We start from the raw sequence: 23,707 nt of genomic DNA, 5'->3' as shown, positions 1-23,707 counted from the left end.
GCAGTTTAACCTGAATAGTACAGTCCAATATAGTGTATAGTCCATGTACTTTTTCCTTTATATATATATATATATATATATATATATACAGGTCCTTCTAAAAAAATTAGCATATTGTGATAAAGTTCATTATTTTCTGTAATATACTGATAAACATTAGACTTTCATATATTTTAGATTCATTACACACCAACTGAAGTAGTTCAAGCCTTTTATTGTTTTAATATTGATGATTTTGGCATACAGCTCATGAAAACCCAAAATTCCTATCTAAAAAAATTAGCATATCATGAAAAGGTTCTCTAAACGAGCTATTAACCTAATCATCTGAATCAACTAATTAACTCTAAACACCTGCAAAAGATTCCTGAGGCTTTTAAAAACTCCCAGCCTGGTTCATTACTCAAAACTGCAATCATGGGTAAGACTGCCGACCTGACTGCTGTTCAGAAGGCCATCATTGACACCCTCAGCAAGAGGGTAAGACACAGAAAGAAATTTCTGAAGGAATAGGCTGTTCCCAGAGTGCTGTATCAAGGCACCTCAGTGGGAAGTCTGTGGGAAGGAAAAAGTGTGGCAGAAAACGCTGCACAACGAGAAGAGGTGACCGGACCCCGAGGAAGATTGTGGAGAAGGACCGATTCCAGACCTTGGGGGACCTGCGGAAGCAGTGGACTGAGTCTGGAGTAGAAACATCCAGAGCCACCGTGTACAGGCGTGTGCAGGAAATGGGCTACAGGTGCCGCATTCCCCAGAAACAGCGGCAGAAGCGCCTGACCTGGGCTACAGAGAAGCAGCACTGGACTGTTGCATGTCATTCGGAAATCAAGGTGCCAGAGTCTGGAGGAAGACTGGGGAGAGGGAAATGCCAAAATGCCTGAAGTCCAGTGTCAAGTCCCCACAGTCAGTGATGGTCTGGGGTGCCATGTCAGCTGCTGGTGTTGGTCCACTGTGTTTTATCAAGGGCAGGGTCAATGCAGCTAGCTATCAGGAGATTTTGGAGCACTTCATGCTTCCATCTGCTGAAAAGCTTTATGGAGATGAAGATTTCATTTTTTAGCACGACCTGGCACCTGCTCACAGTGCCAAAACCACTGGTAAATGGTTTACTGACCATGGTATTACTGTGCTCAATTGGCCTGCCAACTCTCCTGACCTGAACCCCATAGAGAATCTGTGGGATATTGGGAAGAGAAAGTTGAGAGACGCAAGACCCAACACTCTGGATGAGCTTAAGGCCGCTATCGAAGCATCCTGGGCCTCCATAACACCTCAGCAGTGCCACAGGCTGATTGCCTCCATGCCACGCCGCATTGAAGCAGTCATTTCTGCAAAAGGATTCCCGACCAAGTATTGAGTGCAGAACTGAACATAATTATTTGAAGGTTGACTTTTTTTGTATTAAAAACACTTTTCTTTTATTGGTCGGATGAAATATGCAAATTTTTTTAGATAGGAAATGTGGGTTTTCATGAGCTGTATGCCAAAATCATCAATATTAAAACAATAAAAGGCTTGAACTACTTCAGTTGGTGTGTAATGAATCTAAAATATATGAAAGTCTAATGTTTATCAGTACATTACAGAAAATAATGAACTTTATCACAATATTCTAATTTTTTGAGAAGGACCTGTATATATGTATATATATATATATAAAGAGTCGGCCTCCATTCAGTTCACGGCTCGTGCCGTTCATAGCGCGCCCTACGCTGATGAATGGTGGGAAAAGTCTAAGGCATATTGGTACACCATAGACTCTTTCCAGGGTGCGGGTGCCCACAGCGAGGGCTGTGAGTGCCGCCTCTGGCACCCGTGCCATAGGTACGCCACCACTGCTGTAGGCGCACATTAAAGGGGTTGTCAAAGGAACACAATGGGGTACATTTATTAAGACCAGCGTTTTAGACACTGGTCCTAATAAGCCCCTGTGCTGGCGATGTATCGCTGGGGTTATGAAGAGGCGCCGGCCTCTCCATAACTTAGGCGCATCCACCACCGATTCTAACTGTAAGACAGATTCCGAGCTGTCTTACATTTCGACCATTTTCTACTCCTAAAACAGACGTAAAAAAAATGATGAATGAGATGGGCCTGCCAACTCGTCACTGATTCTGCCGCAACATGGTGTGTGAGAGAATCTGCGCCAGATATACGCCACAAAAGTGGTGAATATCTTTTTGTAAATGACCCCTGATATGTTTAAAACTTCTCCTCATGGTATAAATACTTAAAAGAAGTATAGTGACCTGCTACTCCCATTCCAAGGCTGCCTCGTCCCCCACCATTCTCCTCTTACTGCTGCAGCGACGATCTCTGGAGACAAGGACTTGTGATCCCTGCGGCCAGTGATTGGTTGTAGTGGGTCACTGCTGCAGCAGGTCACCTCTCCATTCTGAAATTCCTTGCCTCTTCCCCAACCAGTGACCTCCCCATGCAAGGGGAGAATGAATGAATGAAGAAGTTGCTGTAAATATGCATGGCTGACTCCATCCACTTCTGTAGGAGAAACATCTAGAAGCTCAACAGCTGTGATGGGGTCAGGGGACTCCTGTTCTGGGGATAAGTGCAGCCTCTGAGGTTGGACCCACACCTTTCAGACATTTATGGCACATCCTGTTTAGGATGAGAAATACTCCTTTAAAGGGAGTCTGTCACCTATATTAGGCACTATAAACTGCAGTACCGTTGAGACTGACCTGAAATTGCTAAACGATATCGTGATTGACCATCGCTCCCTTTCCCCCCACAAGGTCACCGCAAAGTTTAACTAATACATTGTCAGGACTGCAGATCTGCATTGTGTGGAGAAGCTCAGCAGTCCTGACAGTGTATTACAATTGGTCCCAGGTCAGTGTCACCCCTGCTACTATGTAGTACTGCAGTTTATAGTCCACAGCGTAGGTGATACGTTCCCTTTTAAAAACCGTTTTCACAGCTTATATCGGTTTTGCGGTCAGATCACGGATCCTCAAAACACGGTTACCGGCCGAGTACATGCCGCCATTGCTTTTTTAACTGCTGCAAAAAAAATGTCCTATCCTTCTCCGCAAAATGGACAAGTATTGGACACGAAAACCAATAAGAGTATATGTAGTTACCGTAGATAATAAATCACTTACTGTAGTAGTCACACTGTAAACATGATTATACCATTATATTTAACACATATTAACAACAGGATTGGCATACACAGACTAGTTAAAAAAATTAAAATCAGCACAAATGTGGTGGTCAGACTGCAGGATAGATATAAAGTGCAAGTGCAAAATAATTGGATGGTATTAGAACCACAGCATAGCTCGTAGCTGTGAGAAAATTCTGCTAAATATACTGGAAAAGGTACAATCCACTGTAACAATAAAGTACTATAATAAAGAGCAATTAATAATACCAACCAAAGTATACAATCCCATATCAGGTCAGACCACCACCACACCCCAATGTGCGTTTCGCAGTCAGCTTTCTCTTATTGGTGTTTGTAGTCTATTATGTATATGGGTTAATGTTACTTGAGAAGGGGAAGTAGGTTTGGTGTTCAAGTATTGGACACGGTCTGTCTTTTTTTTGCGGTGTCACAGAATTGACATATCGATGCGGAAAGCACAATGTGTGCTGTGCTGTCCACATCTTTAGCGGTCTCATTGAAATGAATAAGTAGCTTCTGATCTGCAAGAAATGCTGATCGGATGTGGACTGACCATACGGTCGTGTGTATAAGGCTACTTTCACACTAGCGCTTTTCCGGCATAGAGTTCCGTCCTAGGGGCTCTATACCGGAAAAGAACTGATCAGGCATATCCCCATGCATTCTGAATGGAGAGCAATCCGTTCAGGATGCATCAGGATGTCTTCAGTTCAGTCGTTTTGACTGATCAGGACGGAGATAATACCGTAGCATGCTCCGGTTTTATCTCCGGCCCAAAAAACTGAAGACTTGCACGAATGCCGGATCCAGTAAAAATTTGAAAAAAATACAAGACAGATCCGTCTGCCCGCATGACAAGTGGAGAGACGGATCCTTTCATGCAATGAATTTGTGAGACGGATCTGCATCCGGATGCGTCTCACAAATGCTTTCAGTCACATCCAGATTGGCGGATCCGGCAGGCAGTTCCGACGACGGAACTACACGCCGGATCACACTGCCGCAAGTGTGAAAGTAACTTAAGGCCTAAAAGTACTAAAGGACCTTTTTTATGTTATTTCTGACCAGTACAAAACATTCCCGTCCTGTCTTGAAGCCCATGAAAAAGCCCTATTGACGGTCTGCTTCTAAGTTCTGAATTGTCTTGGGTGAAAATTATACTGTTTGGCTACATTCACACGACCGTATGTATTTCCGCAAAATGCGGATGACGTCTGTGTGACATCCGTGTTACATCCGTTTTTTTTTTGGCGGAAGAATAGGACATGCTCCTATATTTTTTGCGGGGCTACGGAAAGGACATACGGATGCGGACAGCACACGGTGTGCTGTTCGCATTTTTTGCGGACCCATTTAAATGAATGGGTCCTCATCCAATCCGCAAAAAAACTGAACGGACACAGAAACTAAATATGTTTGTGTAATTGTAGCCTAAAATCTTGCATGTTCTTGGGTTCAGTCCTGCAGAAGAAATAGTTTTCTTTTATGTTTTATTGTCACTTTTTTTTTTATTAGCACACAATAAAAGTCCTGCCCCCAGCGCAGTGGATGAAGGGAGGAACTCCGAGTCGGACTCTTCAAAGCCAATATTAGAATTGTTCAGTGATGAGAAGGTCTTATTACGACTGCTTGCTGAAATTCGATTTATCAATGCAGAGGTCAGTGTTGAGCAGAGGCAACATGAAAGTGTATACTAGGGGCAACTTTGAATGCAATGTTCATTATGCTTTATGTATGCAGCTTCCATGCAGACTAATGTGTCTGCATGGAGACTGGCTACAAAGAAACCCTGTGTGGAGTCTGAGCCTGCAAAGCTGCAGACAAGCTGAGAGATGCAGCAGGACCCTCAGGCGTTACTATACAGGCCACCGTGTAAAATATGTATTACTTTATTTCGCACTATTGCTATTGTGCACTATACTTATAAATCTGAGGCTCTTAGTGCATGTTTTGATCAAAGTGTTCGCTCACCTGCCACAACAAGGCGGCCTCACGCTGACGGACCCGTGCACAAACTTCTCTGTCTTGGGCCTCGGTCTACCAAAGGCACCCAGGATAGTTAGGAACCAGCTTTATTCTTTTTAAAGGGATTGTCTCATCTGGGATATACTATGAATACCCCAGGTGAGTATACCCTGTAACAAAAAAAAGAAGAAGCTTGGGCAGGTGGGAGATGGTCACCTTCTAGAAAAGTGAAATAAATGGACTACTGCAAATGTGCCATGACTGAAAAACTAAAGCAAGCAAATAAACACAAAGGTGCAGCAGCGCTCTGCTGGCACTAGGATATACACAAACGTAATAGTTGTATTATTTCAATTACACTGCCTGTCCCCCAAAAAGTCGCCACCCAAAAAAAAAAGAAGGTCACACACTCTAATATTTTGTTGGACCGCCTTTAGCTTTGATTACGGCACACATTCGCTGTGGAATTGTTTCGATAAGCTTCTGCAATGTCACAAGATTTATTTCCATCCAGTGTTGCATACATTTTTCACCAAGATCTTGCATTGATGATGGTAGAGTCTGACCGCTGCGCAAAGCTTTCTCCAGCACATCCTAAAGATTATCAATGGGGTTAAGGTCTGGACTCTGTGTTGGCCAATCAATGTGTGAAAATGATATCTCATGCTCCCTGAACCACTCTTTCACAATCTGAGCCCGATGAATCCTGGCATTGTCATCTTGGAATATGCCCGTGCCATCAGGGAAAAACAAATCCATTGATGGAATAGCCTGGTCATTCAGTATGTTCAGGTAGTCGCTGACCTCATTGGAGCACATACTGTTGCTGAACCTAGACCTGGCCAACTGCAGCAACCCCAGATCATAGCACTGCCCCCACAGGCTGGTACAGTAGGCACTAGGCATGATGGGTGCATCACTTCATCTGCCTCTCTTCTTACCCTGATGCACCTATCACTCTGGAACAGGGTAAATCTGGACTCATCAGACCACATGACCTTCTTCCATTGCTACAGAGTACAATCTTTATGCTCCCTAGCAAAGTGAAGCCTTCTGGTTTGCCGCACTGATTAGTGGTTTTCTTACAGCTACACAGCAGTTCAGTCCCAATCCCTTGAGTTCCCTTCGCATTGTGCATGTGGAAATGCTCTTACTTTCACTATTAAACATAGCCCTGAGTTCTACTGTTGTTTTTCTTCGATTTGATTTCACCAAATGTTTAAGTGATCGCCGATCACGATCATTCAGGATTTTTTCCCGCCACATTTCTTCCTCGAATACGATGGGTCCCCACTATCCCTCCAGTTTTTTAAATGCGTTGAACAGTTCTTAACCCAATTTTAGTAGTTTCTGCAATCTCCTTAGATGTTTTCTCTGCTTGATTCATGCCAATGATTTGACCCTTCTCAAACAGACTAACATCTTTTCCACGACCACGAGATGTGTCTTTCGACATGGTTGTTTAAGAAATGAGAAGCAACTCATTGCACCAGTTGGGGCTAAATAACTTGTTGCCAGCTGAAAGATAATCGCCCATGCAGTAATTATCCAATAGGAGGCTCATAACTATTTCCTTAGATAAATCCAGGTGGCGACTTTTTATTTTGGACAGGCAGTGTACATTACTGCTACATTTACTACACTTAACGAACAATTGATCCAATTGAGTAAGGTTGCCCTGTCCTAGCAGGTTGGCTCGTATAATTTGATCAAAATGTGTGCTAAGTAAGTAGACTCAATGGTAAGGGTAAGTGAAGTAATAAGTAGAATCATTGGTTATCATCACCCAAAGGGTTTCTACATTATGCTACCCGGGTCCAGTAACGGCAGGTGGATTACCACAATTGCCGGGCTGCACCTGTACTTGAAACTTAAACCATGACGCTTAAGAAAAGTGTAAGTGTGCATGTACAGCCTGGCAACCCGAGGTAACCTTGTGCGCTTACCGTAGCTAGGAAGCACCATGTACGGCTACCCTTACACTTTTCTTAATAGTGGTTGTCCACTCTTTTTATATTGATGGCCTATACTCAGGATAGGCCATCAATATCTGATTGTTGGGGGTCCAACATCAAATACCCCCACGATCAGCTGTTTGGGAGTAGCTTTGCCACTGGAACTACACAGATTCCTACATTGTGTAGTGGACAAAGGTGGTTGTTGCGGTGCTGCTCCCATTAAAGAAACTGGAAGTAGCATATTATAAGGTATTCTGAAATGGTCATTCTTTAAGGGGTTATACTAACTGGATGACATTGTCTTAAAATTAAGCCAACTGAAGGCCTTAGCTCTAATTTATACAGTGTCCAATCCAGGGGCGTAGCTAAAGGCTCATGGGTCCTGGTGCAAGGGTTCAGCTTGGGACCCCCTTCCCTCAGTGCTTTGTGGCCAGGGGCAGGGAAGCACATAGCCTTAAAAAATTTAAGACAAAAATGAAACAGCAACCCCCCCCATGCCATATTTTTGACCTACGTAACCCTTTCTTTTCAGCCAGAGGTGTAACTTGACCAGCCTGCACTTTGTATAATAACGGTGTCTTCTTATGTGGCACAAGGGACTTTGGTTCCTCTCAGGCTCTTGGGCCCGGTAGCGACTGCTACCTCTGCACCCCCTATAACTAAGCTCCTGGTCCAATCAAAGGAACCCTAGTGCAGCTCAGCTCAGTGAATTGGCCTGGGCTGCAATACCAAGCCATGTACCAATAGCCCATTAATGCACACTATGCCTGTCGTAAAAGTAATACTAATAAACTTTTCCCATTTTTTTAAGACCACAAGGCAACCCCCACAACGGCTTAGCAAGTTACATAGGACTCTTGTTATCTGTAACACCTGCAAGAAAAGTACTGCCAACACTTTATTTGTGAGAAAAGTAAAACCATGTTGTAGGGCAAGAGTCTGCTCAAATGAAAGATTAATGATGCTTTTTGCAAAGACGGCTAGAAAGGGATATTGACTGTATTATACAAGGTGATAAAACCGTTTTTATCCATTAGGCTACAATACACTTTCTAAAGTCTGAAGGCTGTAAACTGAATGAAACTCCAATCCCACCTGAAGACAACAGTACTCGTCCATCTTCCTACATTCCTGTAAAGCTGGATGAAGACCCAGATTGGATCCTGTATAGGTAATAATTATACATCATAGATTATTAGGGGCCTCAGGATATTTAAATCATGTCTTCATTCCCAAAACGATTTATTTACTTAGGGAACATTCTGACTTTCAGAATGAAATGAATGCTGCAAAACATGTCCCATTCCATTAAAGAGGTTGTCACGTGGTCCAACCTTATTCAATTGCATTATTAGGGAATATGAATGTCATAGAGAGGTGTTTGCACTGGCTCTGGGTGTATGTGGGCCCTGCACAGTGGGCACCTTGTTTACCATGTACTCGACTTGTCTCAGCCTTGGCCCCCTGCTCTGATGCTGCCTGTTATCCGGAGTGGCTTTTGCTCATTATGATGCACCCATATACACAGCTGATTGACCACCAGCTAATATCCAGCGTAACCACTGGGTGCAGCATGGACAGAAGCTATGTAGACAGAACGGGAGTGACTCAGTAAGTTCCTGCTAGGTTGTCACAGGTATCTGAAGGTATGCCGACTGCAGTAGTTTTTTTATGCCAGTGGAACTTTGTTAAAAGAGATGCAGTGACCCTCCATCTGCTTCGGAGCCCAATATGCAGTAGCGTTTCAGACACACGTAGGTCTGGTAGCCCCCTGGTTCACTTGGTGGTGAGCCGCTCCACTGTTGTGTGTCGGTCCACCCTCATGAACCTTCGTAGCTGATGTCCACCTTTCACATCAGTAACACAATACGCTTTCACCGCAGCAGCGCATGAACAGTTCACAAACTGTGCAGTTTCAGAAATACCGCCACCCTTGGCCCAAAAACCAATAATTGTCCCTTTTTGCAACTCTGATAAATCGCCCCTATCACCTATGACAGCAATGAGGGATACGCGTGCTGGCAGCCTATCACACCTTATATACCCACCAAGCCAGCTCACCACACGTGACTTCCTTCATGAGTTACACACTATCGACGTCGAAAGTATGAAGTGGTCTGTGTATTACTTGGATTCCAGGTAATTCAGTGGGTGCCATAATACTACATTTCCCCCCCCTGCATATGCTGACAACTGGAACCCTGGAGATCTGTGTAAGGGCTCTTTCACACGACCGTATGGCTTTTTCAGTGTTTTGCAGTCCGTTTTTTACGAACCTGTTCCGTTTCTTTGTTTCCGTTTCTGTTCCGTTCCGTTTTTCCATATGACGTATACAGTAATTGCATAGAAAAAATTGGGCTAGGCATAACATTTTCAATAGATGGTTCTGCAAAAACAGCACGGATACGTAAGACATACGGATGCATTTCCGTATGTGTTCAGTTTTTTTTGCGGAACCATTGACTTGAATGGAGCCTTGGAACGTGATTTGCGGGCGATAATAGGACATGTTCTATCTTTTAACGGAACGGAAATATGGAAACCGAATGCATACGAAGTACATTCCATTTTTTTTGCGGAACCATTGACATGAATGGTTCCGTATACGGAATGCAAAGAGCAGCCTGTGAACAGAAAAAAAAAACAGTCGTGTGAAAAAGGCCTTAAGGACTCGTTCACACAAACGTATTTTGCGTTCCGTATACGGGCCATTTTCTGCGTTCCGCATACGGTCCATTCATTTCAGTGGGTCCACAAAAGATACAGACAGCACTATGTGTGCTGTCCGCATCCGTTGCTCGGTTCCGTGGCCCCGCAAAAATTATGAGTCCTGTCCTATTCTTTTCCGTTTTGCGGACAAGAATAGGCATTTATATAATGGGCCTCCTGTTCCGTTCCGCAAATTGCGGAAGGCACACGGGAGGCATCCGTTTTTTGCGGACTGCAAAAAAACTGCACAGTGGTGTGAACGAGCCCTAAAGCTGAGACTTCATCGCTTTTTCCATCTATATTGATGTGAAAAATAGCTCTTTATGCTGCACTATTTTCCTGCCAAAATGATAAACACCGCAGCGGAACCAGATAGAGCCCATTATAAGCAATTAGCTACTGTATGCTATAAAAGTGGTAGACGTCACACTACCCCTGTGATTCCAAGCCTGGGGCTCATTTCTGGCTGAGGTCATTTTGCCATAAAACCAAGTGAGTGAGCATGTATGGTATGTAGATCACCCTTTCCCAGTGAGTGGCCACTTCTTGGCCAAGAATGAGGACCAGGCAACCCCTGTTCTTGCCATAAAAGTCCTTCAAGATCTCCTTTCAGGGATTGCGGTGACTGTAGTATATGCTCATCACTTGAGTTAAACAATCCTAACCTATTCCATCCAGAGAACCCGTTTCATATTATTCCGATCATTTTGCATTAGAATTCAATAGGAATGTCATTAGACGTGTGGGATAACTTCTTCTCATCTCCTCCAGTTTTGATTTCTTTGTAATTCTGCCATTCAAGCAAAAGGCTTAACACAAGTTGATATTCCGTAACAATCATGCAAAACATCAAGGCTGGAAAGTGCGTCTCGGAGAGCGTGCGGTGAAGTGTTCTTGTCAGTGAAGAGCAGGGTGCGGTGCGGAATTACGCAGAGATTGCAGAAGGCAAAACTTCAATGGCAAAATATGTGCAATCACTTCAATGGAGAACTTGTAGAACACCAGATGCGAGGCAGTGAAAATAACCCGTACGTGAAGGGTTCCTGCAAAAGTCATGGTTTTATATCCAAGGAGGAAAACGTAAAATCCGTTGTATGATTATAACACCAAAAAGGACAGATGCAATATGGTTGTCTGTGGTCGTACAGTTATACGGCCGCTCAGTGGCGTAACTAGAACTGATTGGGCCCCACAGCAAATTTTTGAATGAGTGAGTCTCAGATGGCACCAGCTGGGCACAACCTATTGAGCACTGAACTGCCATATCTGTGGAAAAACTCCAGTCTTCATTTTGCACTGTCTGCTGTGGACGAATATCTACAAAATTTCAGTGGCATCAGAATGCTCGCATCTCCTTTTAATACTTTGAGCAGCGGAGTTTCCAAAGGGGGTGTCACTTCTGGGCAGAGCCTCTACAATTGTCAGAACAAGAGGTATAACTCACCGCACTAGGCCTCAAAATGTGCATGGTGCTCTTGAGCTCCTGAACCCTCTCATACATTCATGCCAAAAATCATGGCCACCTGTAGGACTATACTAAAACCAGGCAGCAGGGCGTAATAAGAAGAGGCCTTGCTTTAGACACTGGCACATGATGGGCACAATATACTGGACACTGAAATTGCAATTTTCATATTGCACCAAATTCTAAGCCTTCTAACGTCCTAAAAAATAAAATGGCATTTACAAAATGGCGCCAACATAAGGTAAACACGGGGTGAATGTTAATTATTTTGTAAGCTATGATTTAGATTTAGAAAATTGCTAATTTTTGCTAATTTTTCCATACATTTTTTATTTCTTTTATAAATGAAGCTAAAACATATCCACCCAAAATTCACCGCTAACGTGAAGTACAATGTGTCAAGAGAAAACAGTCTCAGCCTGGTTTGGATAACTAAAAGCGTTCCAAAGTTATTACCACGTAAAGTGACACATGTCAGATTTGCAAAAAAATAGGCTCTGTTCTTAAACTTGTAATTAATACATCTGATGAACCCAAGTACGCTACCGATGAAAAGTACAACGTGCCCCACAGAAAAAAAGCCTCATGGCTCTGAGAATGCAAATGGTTTTAAGAAAAAAAGATTTTGATTTTGGGGGCATCCTCTCTCTTTCAATCTTGACATTAGGGTTAATTAGTTTAATGACAACTCAGAAGTAAAATGCGTCGTGCAGAGACTGCGACTCTGATTCCTTGATAGCAGAGCTCGCTGTGACGCAGGCAGAGTTTACGGTCTGAGGCTGATGCATGTGATATGACATTGTCTGTGAACGTGGAGCCTGAAGCTGCTCGCAATTCTGTGTCTCTGGTTCCCAGAGGTTCTGGTTCAGCGCTCTTACATGTTCTTCAGGGATGCTGTCATGATCAATAAGGAAGAATCCCATGTACGTCCTCGCTCCAATGTTAATTAAACACAAACTCATCATAAGTTTACTTTTATATTCCATATATATAGTAAAAGCAGTGGAGTAGAAATAGGGCCTGCAGAGAATGCAGTTATGTTGAGGTCCCAGTAGCCCTCTTACAGGCATGGCAGTGCTATACGGTAAGTGGGCATCCAGAGCTTCTGGTGAGGTGGACTAATCATGCATGGTGTATCATGTACAGTTTTTTAATGCCTGTTTAGCATGATATAAAATATTGTGGTTGGGTCTAGGAGATTTAGGCGACTACTTTGGTACTTGTATATGTTATGTTGCCCTTTAAATGGTTTGTCCCGTTTGGATATTACCTTTTTGCAATGAGAAAGACAACCCTCTCTCCAGCGCCACCACTTGGAAGTGGCTCCCTATGAGTCAAGATCTGACTTTCCAACAAGCCTTGGGATTTGACAAGGGTATATAGTGAAGCTACAGTAGTTAGGCTACGACTACGACATGTCATAGTTTTATTCCGGCCACCTCTAAGAATCTCTATTATGTGAGTGCATTTATTTTCAGTGATCTCTCTTTAACCCCTTCCCGCATTTTCATGTACATGTACGTGGGGGAATGTGGTGCCTTACCGCATTTCCACGTGCCTATAAGTGATGTGATCGGGCGGGTGCCGGAGCTGCACCCGCCCGATCCGCAGCACGTGCCCGGCTGCATAGACATATTAGGTATCGCAGCGTCCGTAACAACCTGCTCTATAAAAATACCACATGACCTAATCCCTCAGATGAACAGCGTAAAAAAGATAAAATAAAAACGGTGTAAAAAAAGAAATTTTTTGTCACCTTACATCACAAAAAGTGTAATAGCAAGCGATAAAGTCATATGCACCCCAAAATAGTGCCAATCAAACCGTCATCTCATCCCGCAAAAATGATACCCTACCTAAGACAATCTCCCAAAAAATAAAAAAACTATGGCTCTCAGACTATGGAGACACTAAAACATGATTTTTTTTAATATATTTTTTTTTAAATGATATTATCGTGTAAAACTTAAATACATAAAAAAAGTATACATATTGGGTATTGCCATGTCCGTAACGACCTGCTCTATACAAATATCACATGAACTAACCCCTCAGATGAACACCGTAAAAAAGTAAAAATAAAAACGGTATTAATAAAAAGCCATTTTTCATGACCCCAAAATTGTACCAATGAAACCGTCATCTCATCCCGCAAAAAATGAGACCCTACCTAGGACAATCGCCCAAATTTTTTTTTAAACTATGGCTCTCAGAATATGGAGACACTAAAACATTTTGTATCAAAAATGCTGTTATTGTGTAAAACTTAAATATATTTTAAAAAAAGTATACATATTAGGTATCGCCACATCCGTAAGAACCTTCTGTATAAAAATATCACATGACCTTATCCCTCAGGCTAACACCGTAAAAAAAAAATAAGTGTGTCAAAAAAGCCATTTTTTGTCACCTTACATAACTAAAAGTGTAATACCAAGCAATCAAAATGTCATATGCACCCTAAAATAGTACCAATCAAACCGTCATCTCATACTGAAAAAAATGAGCCCCACATAAGAGAGTTGCCCCAAAAATAAAAACAATGCTTTCAGAATATGGAGACACAAAAAAATATTTTTTTTCAAAAACGCTTTATTATGTAAAACTGAAACAAACAACCAAAGAAAGTAGTCATATTTGGTATTGTCGTGTCTGTAACAACGTGCTCTATAAAAATACCACATAATCTAACCTGTCAAATGAATATTGTAAATAACAAAAAATAAAAAAGGTGCCAAAACAGCTATTTCTCGTGCATGGCATTGGGGGACACAGCACCATGGGTATATGCCCAGCTGCCACTAGGAGGCTGACACTAGAAACAAAAAAAGTGTTGGCTCCGCCCAGGTGGGCTATACCCCTCTGCCAGAGCCGAGAGAGATCAGTCTAGTTCTAGTGTCCGTAGGAGGCAGACATGACCTGCTATTTTTTTCGCAGGTCATCCTGCTAATTTCATATATTTTTATTTTTTTCTCTGCAGGTTTCGGCCTGCTGCAGGGGTGGCTCCATCGTGTTCCACTTTAGTTGCCCCCCTGCGGGCGCGTACTCAGATACCTGGCAGCCACCCAGTCCCCACCTGAAACTGCTTCCGCAGTGGAATTCCGGTGGACCCACGGCTCCCGTGTTGAGTCCGCCGAGGGGGTGGTCATTGCTGCGCCTGAAGACGTCGGAAGGTAAGTAGCGATCCGGATCCAGGACCCTGTAGTTCCTTCCCTCTTCCTCCCTTCCTCCTCTGATCCCCCCCTCTCTCCCTTGGCCTCTTAGTTCCTTTGGGCTTCATTTTCAGGGGGTCATTTTGGGGCCAGGGCTCCTGCAAGGAGGCCCATGTTTTTTCTGGGTCCGGCCCCTTTAAGACGGACGAGTTCCCGGTAATCGGGGCTATTTTCACTCACTTTTGGGGGTCTTTTCGGCGCTCTCCTGTCATTGCACCTCGGCCTTGCCACCCCCCGCCCTGCGGCTGCTTCCGGACGCCACCGCAATTGCGGGCGTCCGTCTCCGGCAGCCCGCTCCTAATTTAGGCCCCGTTTTTTTCGGCCGACTAGGCCGCAGGTCACGGGCGGAGCTTCCTTTCCACCCACTCCTGGCTTCCCGGGCTTTTCTCCTTCCCCCTCCTCTCTGTGGGTGGAGCCCTGGGAGGCGCTGTGCTTCCTCCAACCCTGTATCAGCGCGGGCTTCTGTGGGGGCGTTCCTTTCTGCCGGCTCCTTCTTGTCCTGCAGCGTCCTGCTCCCGTTCGCCATCTTGCTGCTCCTCATCTACGATTGGTTTCTTCTGGGACACAGCACCATTGGGTCTGGTAGGCAGCCTTTCTGGCTCACTTTTTTCTCCTTGCAGGCTCATCTAATCCCTCATGTCTTCTTCTGGTTGGGACCCCACTCCCCCTGCGGCGATTTCTACCCATTATGCCTGTTCCCTGTGTAATAGGAAGTTCCCATGCGGCCAGTCTACCTCCCTCTGCGCGCAGTGCCTCAACCCCAGGCCCGCCCAAGCCTACCCCGCTAGCCCCTCCGTGCCGGTCCTTCCGGAATAGGCTGCTACCCTGTCCCAAGCCATAGGGAACCTTGCCATCCTCTCCCAATGCCTGGCGCAGTCTCTGGACCGTCTTCCTGCCCAGATTGCGGCCGCCTCTAGCAGGGACCCCCCGCTGGGGACGTCCGTTCTCGCTCTGACACGCGATCCCGCAAGCGACCTCGTATGGTCTCGGCCGAGTCCCACTCTTCCTCAGCTTCCTCGGATCATTCCCTGGATAAGTCTGAGTCGGGTTAGATTTCTTCTTCAGCCGCTTCCGTCGCTCCTGGGGACTCCTCTGCTTCTGATTCTGACTCAGAGCGGTGCTCGGTGATGTCTGCGGCCATACAGGATCTCATTAAAGCCGTCCGGGACGCGCTCCATGTGCAGGATGATCCTTCTTCCTCCTCCCAGCAGTGGGTGTCCTTCCGCCGTTCTAGGCGTTCCACTGTGGTTTTCCCAAATCACGAGGATCTTCACGCACTTCTGGCTAAGGAGTGGCGTCACCCTGATCGGCGTCTTCACCTTACTAAGGCCTCGGATGTCCCTTACCCGTTTTCTGAGGAATCCGTCAACCTCCGGACGGTTCCTCCTCAGGTGGACCCTCAGGTTGCTCGCCTGGCGAAAGCTACTACCCTTCCCCTGGCTGACGCTTCTTCCTTGTCGGATCTCGCTGACAAACGGGTCGACTCCTTGGCCAAGTCTGTGTTCGTGGCAGCGGGTGCCGCCATCCGTCCTGCGTTTGCCACCTCCTGGGTGGCCAAGGCCTGCGCTATCTGGGCAGAACAGCTTGTCCATGCCTTACCACCGGACTCGGTCCAGGGGGAACTAGCAGTGCTTGCCTCTCAAATCTACCAGGCATCCAAGTTTCTTTGTGATGCCTTTATGGAATCGGCCCGCCGCTCCGGCCGTGTGGCCGCTAACTCTGTGGCCATTCGCCGCACCATCTGGCTTTGTTCTTGGGCGGTGGATTCTGCCTCTAAGAAGGCTCTAATTTCCCTCCCCTTTCTCGGTGGGAAGCTTTTGGAGGAGCTCATCTCTGAGGTCACTGGCGGTAAGAGTTCCCTTCTTCCCCAAAATCAGCCTCGCCGTCGTCGCTTCCCTGGGTCGTCCTCCCGGGAATCCGTCTTTTCAGCCTCGCCGTCGTCGCTTCCCTGGGTCGTCCTCCCGGGCGCAGTCCTCTCGTTCCTTTCGGGCCCCTCCCGCCCCATCAGACAAGAAGTCCACCAGGCCTTCCTTTAAGGCCAAGCCCTCCTGGCATGCCAAGCCCAAGCCTGCTCGCCCCCAGTCCACTAAGCCACCTTCCGCATGACTCTGCCCCGATCAAGGGGGGGGGGGGTGCCTGCTTGCCTTTCAGAATATCTGGCAAGCGTGGAAGACACTTGGGTTCTGGAGGTGGTCTCCGACTACAAGATCGAATTTTCCGTTCTTCCGTCAGGGCGGTTTTTCCTGATGTCGCCCCCCTGGTCCCCCGCCAGGGCAGACGATTTTTTTCAGGCCATTAGTTCCCTTCGCTCTCTAGGGGTCATCGTTCTGGTTCCGGAATCAGAACGCTTTCAGGGGTTCTACTCGAATCTGTTTACAGTTCCCAAGAAGGACGGTTCGCTCCGTCTACTCCTGGACCTGAAGGCGCTCAATCACTTCGTCCACGTCCGTCATTTTCGCATGGAATCCCTCCGGTCGGTGATCGCTTCATTGGAGGCGGACGAGTTCCTGTCGTCCATCGACATTCAGGACGCTTATCTGCACGTCCCCATTGCCCTCTCCCATTAAAAGTTCCTTCGCGGTGGGTTTGCTTCATTTTTAATTCGTTGCCCTGCCCTTCGGCCTGGCCTCCGCACCGAGGGTCTTCACAAAGGTGCTAGCACCTCCCGTGGCCCTTCTCCGTGCCAGGGGGGTTGCCTTGGTGCCTTACCTGGACGACCTTCTGATTCTGGCCCCGTCATTGGAGGACAACCTGTCCAGCCTACGCATCACCCTCTCTGCTCTTGCCCAGTTAGGGTGGCTCATCGACCCGTCCTCTCTGACCATCAGGATGTGTATGCGCGTCCTGGGGAGTATGGTGGCCTCATTCGAAGCCATTCCCTATTCCCAATTCCACTCCCGGGACCTTCAGTTGTTCATCCTATCCAGGTGGGACAAGTCCCCGGCAGGCCTCGATCGCCGGACCCGTCTCCCTCCCCAGCTTCGCCAGGATCTCTCCTGGTGGCTGAATCCTCGGACGGTGTCCCTGGGCCGGTCCTTCCTTCCCCCCAGTTGGCGGGTGATCACCACGGATGCCAGCCTCTCGGGTTGGGGGGCGGTCTTCGAGTCCCTCACTGTCCAGGGTCTTTGGTCTGTTCAGGAGTCCTCCCTGCAGATCAATGTTCTCGAACTCAGGGCAGTTTTCCTGGCACTGTCTCACTGGACCCCACGTCTCCGCGGTCTCCCGATCCGGGTTCAGACGGACAATTCCACTGCCGTGGCCTATCTGAACCACCAAGGGGGCACCAGGAGTATGATGGCCCTAAAGGAAGCCTCCCGTATCCTGCAGTGGGCGGACACATTCCCGGGGTCAACTTCCTCAGTCGTCAGCTCGTCGACCCGGGCGAATGGTCTCTCCACCCAGAAGTGTTCCTCCAACTTTGTCACCGTTGGGGAACTCCGGACGTGGATCTCTTCACGTTGCGCCTCAATCACAGGCTCCCGTGCTATGTTGCGTGGTCCAGGAACCCTCAGGCTCTCGCGGTCGACGCCCTAGTTCTGCTTTGGTCTCAGTTCGACCTTCTTTACCTGTTTCCCCCCATTCCTCTCCTGCCCCGAGTACTCAAGCGTCTCAAGGCAGCCCATGTTCCAGCGATCCTGGTGGCTCCGGATTGGCCCCGCAGAGCGTGGTACGCAGATCTGGTGTTTCTGCTTTCCGTGGCGACTCCCTCTTCACCACGATCTCCTTTCTCAGGGCCCTCTGTTCCACCCGAATTTACCTCAGCTTCGTTTGACGGCGTGGCTGTTGAGACCGCGATCCTGAAGTCCCGTGGCCTCTCGGACTCGGTCATCCAGACGATGCTTCACGCTCGCAAACCCCAGTTGGCCCGCATTTACTACCGGACCTGGAGAGCATATTTTGCCTGGTGCGAGTCCAGCCGTTTTCGCCCTCTCCGTTTCTCCATCCCTAACATTCTGGCCTTCCTTCAGGCCGGTTTTGAGAAGGGTCTTCGCCTGGCTTCTCTCAAGGGGCAGATTTCGGCCCTCTCGGTCCTCTTCCAGCGTCCTGTGGCCTTGCAGGCTCAGGTTAGGACTTTTCTACAGGGTGTTGCTCGCCGAGCCCCTCCCTTTCGCTTTCCGGTGGAGCCGTGGGACCTGAATCTCGTCCTCGACGCCCTTCAGTCATCACCCTTCGAGCCCTTGGCAGAGATCTCTCTGTCGTTTGTCTCGTTTAAGGTTGCCTTTCTCGTGGCCGTCACCTCCATCCGCCGGGTCTCCGAACTGGCGGCGCTTTCTTGCCGTTCGCCTTTCCTGGTTTTCAATCAGGACAAGGTGGTTTTGCGCCCTGTTCCCTCCTTTCTCCCGAAGGTGGTCTCCTCGTTTCATATTAATGAAGAAATCGTCCTTCCTTCCTTCTGCCCTAATCCTTCTCACCCTAGGGGGAAATCCCTCCATTGCCTGGATGTTGTTCGGGCTCTTCGCCTGTATCTTCGCCTCACGGAACCCTTCCGTCGTTCGGACTCTCTTTTTGTGGTCCCGGCGGGCCCTCGTAAGGGTTTGCCTGCTTCCAAGGCCACCATTTCTCGCTGGGCTCGGTCGGCCGTCAAGGAGGCCTATGTCGCGAAGGGCCGTGCTCCCCCTTCCAGGTTGACCGCTCTTTCGACTAGGGCAGTTGGGGCTTCCTGGGCGGTGCGTCATCAGGCATCAGCTTCCCAGGTCTGCCAGGCCGCCACCTTGGCGTCAGTTCACACTTTCTCTAAGTTTTACCATATTCATTCCCTGGCTTCCGCTGACGCCAGCCTGGGGCGCAAGGTTCTGCAAGCAGCTGTGCTTTAGATTGGCGGCATGGTGTTTTTTCTTCTCTCCCTTGGGGACTGCTTTGGGACGTCCCATGGTGCTGTGTTCCCCAATGCCATGCACGAGAAAAATGGATTTTTTGTACTCACCGTAAAATCCTTTTCTCATAGTAGGCATTGGGGGCACAGATCCCACTCTTCTTGAGTTTCTTCTTGTTTGGGGTCCTGGCGTTTGCCTACGTGGTTGTCGGGTTTCCCCAGTTGAAGACTTGTTGGCTTTCAGTTTTTTCTTTTTGGTTCAGGTGTGAAGTTCCTACTGCTTTTGTACCGACTGATCATTCTCAGCTCTGGCAGAGGGGTATAGCCCACCTGGGCGGAGCCAACACTTTTTTTGTGTCTAGTGTCAGCCTCCTAGTGTCAGCTGGGCATATACCCATGGTGCTGTGTCCCCCAATGCCTACTACGAGAAAAGGATTTTACGGTGAGTACAAAAAATGTAATGTAGAGCAACCAAAAATCATATGTACCCTAAAATAGTACCAACAAAACTGCCACCTTATCCCGTAGTTTCCAAAATGGGGTAATTTGGGGAGAGTTTCTACTCTAGGGGTGAATCAGAGGGTCTTCAAATGTGACATGGCAACTTAAAATGATCCCAGTGAAATCTGCCTTCCAAAAACCATATGGCGTTCCTTTCATTCTGCGCCCTGCTGTGTGCCCATGCAACCACATATGGGGTGTTTCTGTAAACTACAGAATCAGGGTAATAAACTCTTGCTTTGTTAGCGGCAAAAAATGAATTAAAATGGAAAATCTGCCAAAAAAAGTGAAATTCTAAAATTTCATCTACATTTTCCTTTAATTCTTGTGAAACACCTAAAGGGTTAACAAAGTTTGTAAAATCTGTTTTGAATACGTTGAGGGGTGTAGTTTCTAAAATGGAGTGGTTTCTAATATGTAAGACCAAAAAAAGTGACTTCATAACTGAACTGGTCCTGAAAAAATTAGGTTTTGGAAGTTTTCTTAAACATTTTAAGATTTGCTTTTAAATTTCTAAGCCTTCTAACGTCCCCAAAAAATAAAATGTAATTTTCAAAATGATCCAAACATGAAGTAGACATATGGGGAATGTAAAGTAATAACTATTTTTGGAGGTATTACAATCTATTATAAAAGTAAAGAAATTGATATTTAGAAATTTGCAAATTTTTCTAAATTTTGAGTAAATTTGGTATTTTTTTTATAAATAAAAATGAAATATTTTGACTCAATTTTACCACTGTCACAATATGTGACGAGAAAACAATCTCAGAATGGCCTGGATAAGTAAAAGCGTTTTAAAGTTATTATCACATAAAGTGACACAGATTTGCAAAATTAGGCTGGGTCCTGAAGGTGAAAAACGGCTGTGTCCTGAAGGGGTAAAATATATCCTTGTATTTATTCATCATATCATGCAGTTTTTATCATGATGTTTTTATTTTTAGCAGTGATTTCCCCCCACACACACACAAATAATGAGCTACAGCAAATGTGCAAGTGTGAATGAGGTCTAGGAAATAAATGATGGCGTGTGATGACTGGGATGTAACTAGACAAGGACCTGTGCGATCATCACATTTAACATGGTTGGAAATTAGTTTCTTATGCCCTGGAAGTAAATGTGAAGGTTTACATTTAAATCGGACCCCCACCGATCAGCTGTTTGAGAAGGCAGCGGCGCTCCAGTAGCGCCACGGCCTTCTCGCTGTTTACCACTGGCCCAGTGATGTCACGACTAGTATCAACTGGCTTGGGTGGGGCTAAGCTACAGTCAAGTGAACAGAGCTTAGCCGCTCCCAGGCCATTGATACTAGTCGCGCCGCTGCCTTCTCAAACAGCTGATCGGCAGGGGTCCCGGGTGTCGGACCCCCGCCGATCAGATGCTGATGATCTATCCAAACTGCAGAACCCCTATAATGACTGCAAGCAGATATATTAATTTGTGACACATGGTATATTAGAAAGTTGCATACATTTTCAGCACAGAATTAATAGGTTTTATTACATATCCACATATTAATAAGACCTGATGCACAATCCGTAATTAGACCTTCATCTGCCATGTCTTTTATTATGTGGCATTTTAGACTTTGGGGTCCTTCAGGCATCAAGACCTAGGAGCGACACCCTATAGTTAGTTCCCTGTGAAGAACTGAAACTGACCTATATATTAGAGGATAGTAATGACATTAAAGACTCATCTTTCTTTCTGCCTAGGGATTGGATCTCACAGCTTTCATCGTATGCTACGGAAAACTTCCTGCAAGCCGCAGAGTTGGGTGTCGAAATGCAGGAGGCCTGGATAACTCATAATGCCACGGTCTATATCCTAAACCACAACCAGCATATCATTGCATCTGGAAGGTTAACATTGCTTCTTGAGACGCTAAAGAAACTGCTTGTAGCACTTAAGAAGACCGGACATTGTGGGTAAGTCGTTGGTTTTACAGTGGTTCCGCCAGTGTAATATTAAAAGGGTCTCCTGATCCTTTAAGATTAGTTGCCTATCTAGGATAGGTAATTAATATTAGATCGGGGAGGAGGGGGAGGGTAACCAACTCTCGGCCCTGCCATCATTTAGTTTTTGAAGGGCCCGGGGTGCCCGGATGAGTGTTGCCTTCCCTTTATTGTTTACCCGGGGCAGATCCATATTTTTAGCAGCGGCTGTGATTGCTATTACACCTCAGGCCCAATTTTAATGCCAGGCACAGCCACTGCTTAAAGTGAAGGGTTTGCAGCACCAGAGCACCCTGGCCCCTTTTGAACAACTGCTCGATGAAGGTGCCGAGAGTTGAACCAATACTGAGCTGATATTGATAGAGGCCATCAGTTTTAAAAAGGACCTTTCACCCCCCCCCCCCGCCTGTTTTAACAGCTCCATGCATTCCTCGTGTAATAACAATTCCGCAGCATCTATTCTTATGGCTCTGTGTTCTGCCGTTCCTGTGTTATTTCTACTAGAAGTTATGGATGAATTGCTAGCAGTCTGCAGTAAGGGTACAGAGGGGAGGTATCAGTTAGGGGTGTGCCTGCACAGACTGACAATGGCAACACTGATTGGATAGAGTGAGTCTGTGCAGGTACACCCCCCCCCCCCCCAACAGATACCTCCCCTCTGTACCCTTACTGCAGACTGCTAGTAATTGGTCCATAACTTCTAGTAGAAATAATAAAGGAATGGTACAACATAGAGCCATAGGAATAGAGGCTCCAGAATTTTCATTACATTGGGAAAGCATGAAGCTATTAGAACATACATGTCAGGAGAGGTGACAGCTCCTCTTTGAAGAACTAACACTTTTAATTTGTATATATCCTAATAAACCCTTTAGAGATTCATGACCACATATCCCTTTATTTTGAGAATGATCACATTTTTCCATTAAAAGGATTGTCTTCTGGTGGACATTGGTGAGACATTTCTAGAGCATGCCACCAATGTCCGATTAGGGAGCTCTGACCTTTGTGACTCCGGGTAGTGACTTTAATGAAGTTACACTGTCGGTAGGAAAGTTTTCCTCTCGCCTATATGGCAGTGCAGCTACGTATTTCTGAGTGGAGCCAATAGGATATGGTGTGTGCCATGGTGCTTTCCAAGTGCACTGTTTTAATGCACTTAGACAGGTTTCACACAGCCGTGTGCAGTCTGGGAAAAACAGTCCGTTAGACACCCACATTTCCCAGACTGCCCGTGGTAGTGATCTATGATGCTGTGAGTTCCAGCCCGACCTCGGGTCTACGGATTTGTACTAAAATGCTGCTGGGAGTACAGAATGGTAGAGCTGTGGACAGGGGGGAGCTCACAGTGTTATACTGTAGATGACTATGATGCAGTAAGTTTGGCTTAGAGAGGAACCATGTCAGCATCACACAGGCTACTTGTCCGTGCAGAAGGCTGCCTAAAAAACCCTTCTTACCATTAAAATGGTGCATAACTACCATGGAAGCAGGGGCAGCAGCTGCTACGGGGGCCCGAACTCAGGAAGGTGCCCGGGAGGAGGACAAATGGATTTATTTTCAGGGAGCAGTGAGTGTAGTGCTCCGAGTCCTAGCACTGGTATTACTCACCGCTCCCTGTTCTCTATTCACTTGCACTGCAATAAGCCCTAGCAGCGCGCAGCTTCAGGATGGGACGTAGCGTGCGTAGGAGCACACGATGACCTGACACTGTGCAATGTCCGGTCACAGTTTAGTGCGTACCTAGACGCAGTGGTGCTCGAAGAGCGGAGGCACCTGCAGGAGAAGAGAGGTGAGGTTTTGTTTTTTTTTGGTCTGCATTAAGAGGACCTATTCAAAAATTTGCTGTGGGGATCAGTCACTGCACACCACATTAATAGTGTAGTGAGCTGCAGCGCTCTACGTTAATTATGCAACCTGTCATCCATCATGTTAACTATTGCTACATCTGTAACATCGCAAAATCGGCAGCAGAAA

General features: G+C 46.4%; 1 protein-coding gene across 1 annotated transcript in view; it reads left to right on the top strand.

Annotated features, from left to right (window-relative positions):
- CFAP46 (cilia and flagella associated protein 46) overlaps nt 1–23,707 on the top strand; it is a 178,875-nt gene that overhangs the window by 38,041 nt on the left and 117,127 nt on the right. Inside the window, exons 17-19 of the mRNA XM_044298094.1 lie at nt 4,664–4,806; nt 8,109–8,242; nt 21,491–21,703. Of these exons, the coding sequence (XP_044154029.1) occupies nt 4,664–4,806; nt 8,109–8,242; nt 21,491–21,703 (490 nt within the window). The remainder of the gene's footprint in view (nt 1–4,663; nt 4,807–8,108; nt 8,243–21,490; nt 21,704–23,707) is intronic.

Source organism: Bufo gargarizans, chromosome 6 (assembly GCF_014858855.1).
Source record: "Bufo gargarizans isolate SCDJY-AF-19 chromosome 6, ASM1485885v1, whole genome shotgun sequence".
Classification (NCBI taxonomy): Eukaryota; Metazoa; Chordata; class Amphibia; order Anura; family Bufonidae; genus Bufo; species Bufo gargarizans.
This window is presented reverse-complemented; position numbering and strand designations above follow the sequence as displayed.